The sequence below is a fragment of the Salmo salar genome, chromosome ssa03 (genome assembly GCF_905237065.1).
Source record: "Salmo salar chromosome ssa03, Ssal_v3.1, whole genome shotgun sequence".
NCBI classification, from domain to species: domain Eukaryota; kingdom Metazoa; phylum Chordata; class Actinopteri; order Salmoniformes; family Salmonidae; genus Salmo; species Salmo salar.
In genome coordinates this window covers 18,942,026-18,948,147 of record NC_059444.1, presented here as the reverse complement: position 1 = coordinate 18,948,147, position 6,122 = coordinate 18,942,026, and the positions used below count along the sequence as shown (strand labels likewise).

Sequence of the window (6,122 nt, the reverse complement as noted above, 5' to 3'; positions counted from 1 at the left end):
AAGGAATGTTTTGGGGATTTTTATTGTATTCTCCCTGATAGTCACCAGGTGAAGTATCCTGGGGTAAGGAATGTTTTGGGGATTTTCAAGTCCCTCAGTCCAGCACCTGTTCCCCCCTCCCCCCTTTTTTTTTGTTTAAGCTGGGCTGAAGCTTGTTTGGGTATACCTTTTTTCCATAGGCCAGCAAAGATATTTGGGACAATCCACCATCACTATTATAATACATCATGGCTCAACTATCAGCTCCACCATGAGTCCCCCATTGTGGAGGCGCTCCCCACCTGAAGGCTACATCAGATCCGTACAGTAATACTGCTCGTCAGAGTTGGCTTTGCACTTGGCCTTATCTCCTTCCACGTGCCTTCCCACTGCCCTTACACTGGGCACAGAAGGGAGAGCCCACCTCAGATCCAGGAGCACAGCCCTTACTGAAGTACTTAGCTGAATACAGGAAGAAGGAGACACAGTATGAGATAAACTACATTCATAGACATACTCAAGCAAAGGATGAGACATATAAACTCTTGTGAGAAGATTGTGTGAGAAGTTCACCACAGCATGACACACACACAAAGCTGCCCACTCACTGAAGTCGCAATGGGCTTTCTTTTTGTGGATGAGACCCATGGGTATGTTTCAGCCTGCAGTTCTGCCCAAGCCAGTGTGGCATGACCTCTTGCCCTTCAGGTTGTTCCAGTTCACCCCAGAGCCCCTCCTCGCCACCACCATCACTTGATCGGTGTCCGGGAAACCTGCCCAATAAATCTTACTGTAGCAATACTGTAGCATTATAGTATGGTCTGTGTTTGGTGAGGGAGCAGGTGTAAGCATGTGTGCTTACCACCAGGGGTGCTGCACAGACTTGTGAGGAGAAAAAACACCAGGTCCCATATTAAAAAATGATCTCAGAATAGGAGTGCTGATCTAGGATCAGGTCCCCCATGTTATCTTATTCATAATTATCTAAAGGCCCTGGTCCTATTGATGTTGTCTTTGTCTGGGGACAGTTGACAGTGGTGTCCAGTACCTTTGACAGCCTCCACGTTGTTGTAGATGCAATCGGCCAGGTCGGGGTCCTTGCGGCTGACCACAGCGTGGGCGGGTACTCTGGCCAGGTGGCAGGTCTTGCAGCTGTCGATGGGAGCTCTGGTGCCATCCTTGCACAGCAGCTCGCAGTTGGCCTTCTCTGCGGCTGTAAGCAGGTAACAGCAGATTGAAGGTGAGGACATTTTTATTTCATTTTGTCATAGTGACAAACTATCTGCATTCTGACACTAGGACCAGAGTTTGAATTATCAGGACTATAATTGTCAGGATTAGCTGATGACAATCCTGCTAGCATGAACAGAAATCCATTCTGTGATCATTAGTCAATATTGGTATCATCGATAGCGTTGTCACAATCATTAGCTGCAGTGGAGGCTGCTGAGGGGAGGAAGGCTCATAATAATGGTTGGAATGGATTACATGGAATGGCATCGATGTATTCCACCTATTCCACTCCAGCCATTAGCACGAGCCCTTAACCCTTAACCCTCCATTGTCGCTGTTGATAATGGCAGACCGTGACCAAGACCCCATTCTCCATATTAAGACACACAGAAATCTTACAAAATGTATTGAAAATGAAATACAGAAATATCTCATTTCCATAAGTATTCACACCCCTAAGTCAATACTTTGTAGAAGAACCTTTGGCAGCGATTACAGCTGTGAGTCTTTCTGGCTAAGTCTCGAAGAGTTTTCCATACCTGGATTGTGCAACATTTGAACATTATTATTTTCAAAATTCTTCAAATTGGTTGTTGATCATTCCTAAACAACCATTTTCAGGTCTTGCCATAGATTTTCAAGTAGATTTAAGTAAAAACTGTAACTCGGCCACTCAGGAACATTCACTGTCTTCTTGGTAAGCTACTCCATTGTATATTTGGCCTTGTGTTTTTGGTCATTGTCCTGGTGAAAGGTGAATTCAACTCCCAGTGTCTGGTGGAAAGCAGACTGAACCAGGTTAACCTCTAGGATTTTTCCTCCATTCCATGTATTTTTTATCCTGGAAAACTCACCAGTCCTTAACGATTACAAGCATGTACATAACATGATGCAGCCACCACTAGGTTGGATAATATGGTGAGTGGTAAGCAGTAATGTGTTGTATTGGATTTGCCCCAAACATAAGACTTTGTATTCAGAACAAAAAGTGAATTGCTTTGCTACATTTATCACAGTACTACTTTAGTCCCTTGTTGCAAACAGGATGCATGTTTTAGAATATGTTTATTCTGTACAGGCTTCCTTCTTTTCGCTCTGTCAATTAGGTTAGTATTGTGGAGTAACAAGAATGTTGTTGATCTATCCTCAGTTTTGTCCTATCACAGCCATTAAACTCTGTAACTGTTTTAAAGTCACCATTGGCCTCATGGTGAAATCCCTGAGCGGTTTCCTTCTTCTCCAGCAACTGAGTTAGGAAGGACGCCTCTATCTTTGTAGTGACTGGGTGTATTGATACGCGATCAAAAGTGTAATGAATAACTTCACCACGCTGTAAGGGATATTCAATGTCTGTTTATTTTTTTTACCCATCTAACAATAGGGGCCCTTCTTTGCGAGGCATTGGAACACCTCCCTGGTCTTTGTGTTTGAATCTGTGTTTGAAATTCACTGCTCGACTGAGGGACCTCTTACAGATAATTGTATGTGTGGGGTACAGAGATGAGGCAGTCATTCAAAAATCATGTTAAACACTATTATTGCACACAGAGTGAGTCCATGCAACTTACGTGACTTGTTAAGCACATTTTTACTCCTGAACTTATTTAGGCTTGCCACAAGAAAGGGGTTGAATACTTATTGATTCAAGACATTTACGTTGTTCATTTTTAATGAATATTAAACCTTTCTAAAAACATAATTCTACTTTGACATTATGGTGTATTGTGTGTAGGCCAGTGACAAAAAATCTAAATTGAATCCGTTTTAAATTTAAGCTGTAACACACCAAAATGTGGAAAAAGTCAAGGGGTGTGAGTACTTTCTGAAGGCAGTGTATGTCCTCATTCATGTACTATGCACTCTATTGCACCCTCATCCTAAGACTGGACATTGCACATTGCTCTTTGCACTCTCTGCACATCATCTATGCACCTGCCAATTTGCACTCTGACACGGTCTGACTCATACACAAATATCTCCCGCATTGCGTCTTTGTGTATATTCTGCGTAGCGTCTGTCTGGTTATTCTGCGTAGCGTCTGTCTGGTTATTCTGCGTAGCGTCTGTCTGTGTATTCTGCGTAGCGTCTGTCTGGTTGTTCTGCGTAGCGTCTCTCTGTATTTTCTGCATAGTGTCTGTCTGTATATTCTGTGTAGCGTCTTTGTGTATATTTGCGTAGCGGCTGTCTGTATATTCTGCGTAGCGTCTGTCTGGTTATTCTGCGTAGCGTCTGTCTGTATATTCTGCGTAGCGTCTGTCTGTATATTCTGCGTAGCGTCTGTCTGGTTATTCTGCGTAGCGTCTGTCTGTATATTCTGCGTAGCGTCTGTCTGTATATTCTGCGTAGCGTCTGTCTGGTTATTCTGCGTAGCGTCTGTCTGGTTATTCTGCGTAGCGTCTGTCTGTATATTCTGCGTAGCGTCTGTCTGTATATTCTGCGTAGCGTCTGTCTGGTTATTCTCCGTAGCGTCTGTCTGTATATTCTGCGTAGTGTCTGTCTGTATATTCTGCGTAGCGTCTGTCTGGTTATTCTGCGTACCGTCTGTCTGTATATTCTGCGTAGCGTCTGTCTGTATATTCTGCGTAGCGTCTGTCTGGTTATTCTGCGTAGCGTCTGTCTGTATATTCTGCATAGCGTCTGTCTGGTTATTCTGTGAGGCGTCTCTCTGTATATTCTGCGTAGCGTCTGTCTGTATATTCTGTGTAACGTCTGTCTGTATATTCTGTGTAACGTCTGACGGTATATTCCGTTTTTTTGTGTACATTCAGTTTTTATTACGTTTATTGTGGCAGCTCCATTTCACCAGGTCAAATTCCTGGTACAGGCAAATGTACTTGGTGAACAAAGGTGATTCTGGTTCTCACACACAAAATAGGCCTACATGAAGCAATACCTGTGTATTTGCACCATAGTGTTTGCAACATAGTCATCACCAATCAAAATACTACCTATTGACCAATATGTATGTGCAATTCAGGCATAAATGGTACTGGTGTAAAAGGTACTGGTAAAACCGGACCCTAAATCAGCACTCTTACTCTGAAAGGCTTGATACATATGGCCCCAGAGCACACACAACGGTTATATTTCCTCAAAATCACTTTCATCATCTTCAGAGGAGCTCATACAACATTCAGAGATTATGAGTCAGACGGGGATGATTAGATTTAAAAGCATCGCTAGTGGGGTATCTGTTAAGCGGAGCGACAGGGGAGCCTAAGAGCAGACTCAGATGAGGAAGCAGGGATGAATGAACCAAAATATTTATTGTTGGAAAAGAGCCCCTTAATCCCAGATTTGGGACCACACAGCCACTGTCACTGATTCCTTCCAAACCACTCATTGTTAAATTTGCGATTTCCAACTTGTTGTGTAATGTTCATGTCCAATGGCCGATGAGCACCGATAAATTTGATCTATAATTTCTCTTCATTATTTCTCTTCATATGACAAGGATTAAAAAGGATTTGCCAGTAGATTGTCGACTTCATTCATGATGATGACTGCTAGCTAAGATTTTGAAATGATCAGTCCAATCAAAGATACTGCACATATACCGTGATTTGACGTAATTTTATCTGTGGGTAATGACCTTGAACCTTCTTGGATGGGCACTTCTAATGTAACTCTATGGCAGTGCCCAAGGGGCTTGAATTTTCGAGTTCTAACCTTAGACTGGCGGTGACGTAGTGTCCTCATGAGTGACAGAAGACTGAGCCAATCACGGCGCAACACTCCGTATTTTCTGCTGGCTTGCCCCACCACCACAGAAAGCACTGAGCTAGACTGAAACACCTGCATTTTGGAGCTGCCTTACTCAAGAAATAAAAAAAGAGACAATGTTGGTAGGCGGCTTTATTAACTCAATTATATATATATTTTACATTGTTTGCAAACTGATATGTGACATGTATTAATGCCAAAATAACATGCAAAACAGGTGAGCCACCCAAAATATATATATTGTTTTGCTAAAAATGTGGGGCTCAAAACAGGTGCAGCCCTGAATACTGTTTGATAGTAAAGTTTCTGATATAAATAGTTAGTCTCTCACCTGGATGGCTTTGAGGCATTCAAAAGAGCCGTCCCTCTTTACGCATGAAAACTGGCTGCAAGGTCCACGCATTTCTACAACTCTTGCTCTGACATTACGCACCATTTCACATTTCCCTCAGCTGGGGCAGCATGCACCGAGGTAAAGACAGATTCAGGTTGGATATTCAATGGATATTTGCATGTAGATTTCCTTATGTCCACCAAGCGCAGTTAGGGACTGTCAATATAGTGCCAAATAAACCATTTCAAATTTCAATAGCTCTGTTACCATTGCTCTGTAACCAACTTTCAAAACTGGTTCTAGCTAACCCGATGGCAGAGACGCATATTGCACACACTTTTTTTTTGTCAATTTACATCTCATACTATTTTTTAATTCAATAGCGCCTTGTTCATGTGACCCACACACCTCAAACAAGGTTCATAATGTACACTCAGTGGGCCTACACATTGCAGACCCTTTTGTTTGTCCATTTGGATCTCATGAGATTTTACGAGAATATTAAAAAGTTTCACATTTCAATAGCTCCTTGGTCATATGACCTACAACCCTCAAACTACTTTCAAAATATCCATTGAGTATCCTTATATGTAATACAACCTTTTATTTGTCCATTTTCATCACGCGATTTTACATTAATTGTCAATGTTTTTCAATGTTTTTTACTTCAACTTCATGTGACCTAAAACCCTCAAACTGCTTTCAGAACATCCACTTACTAGCTTATATATTGCACACCCTTTTGTTCATCAATTGTCATCTCAGGTGATTTTACATGAATTTTCTATGTTTTTCTATGTTTCTAATTTCAATTGCTCCTTGGTCATGTGACCTACTGACCTCAAACAAGGTT

The 6,122-nt window shown here is 42.0% G+C and overlaps 1 protein-coding gene across 1 annotated transcript; it reads right to left on the bottom strand.

Annotated features, from left to right (window-relative positions):
• Nucleotides 1–959: 959 nt before the first annotated feature.
• LOC123741832 (serotransferrin-1-like) lies at nt 960–1,262 on the bottom strand. The gene has a single exon (XM_045716023.1). It carries the CDS (start codon nt 1,227–1,229, stop codon nt 960–962), a length of 270 nt encoding a protein of 89 aa, XP_045571979.1. The 5' UTR covers nt 1,230–1,262.
• Nucleotides 1,263–6,122: the final 4,860 nt, after the last annotated feature.

Coding starts and splice junctions, on each gene's coding strand:
- LOC123741832 (XM_045716023.1), bottom strand. CDS start 1,229: ATGTCCTCACCTTCAATCTGCTGTTACCTGCTTACAGCCGCAGAGAAG.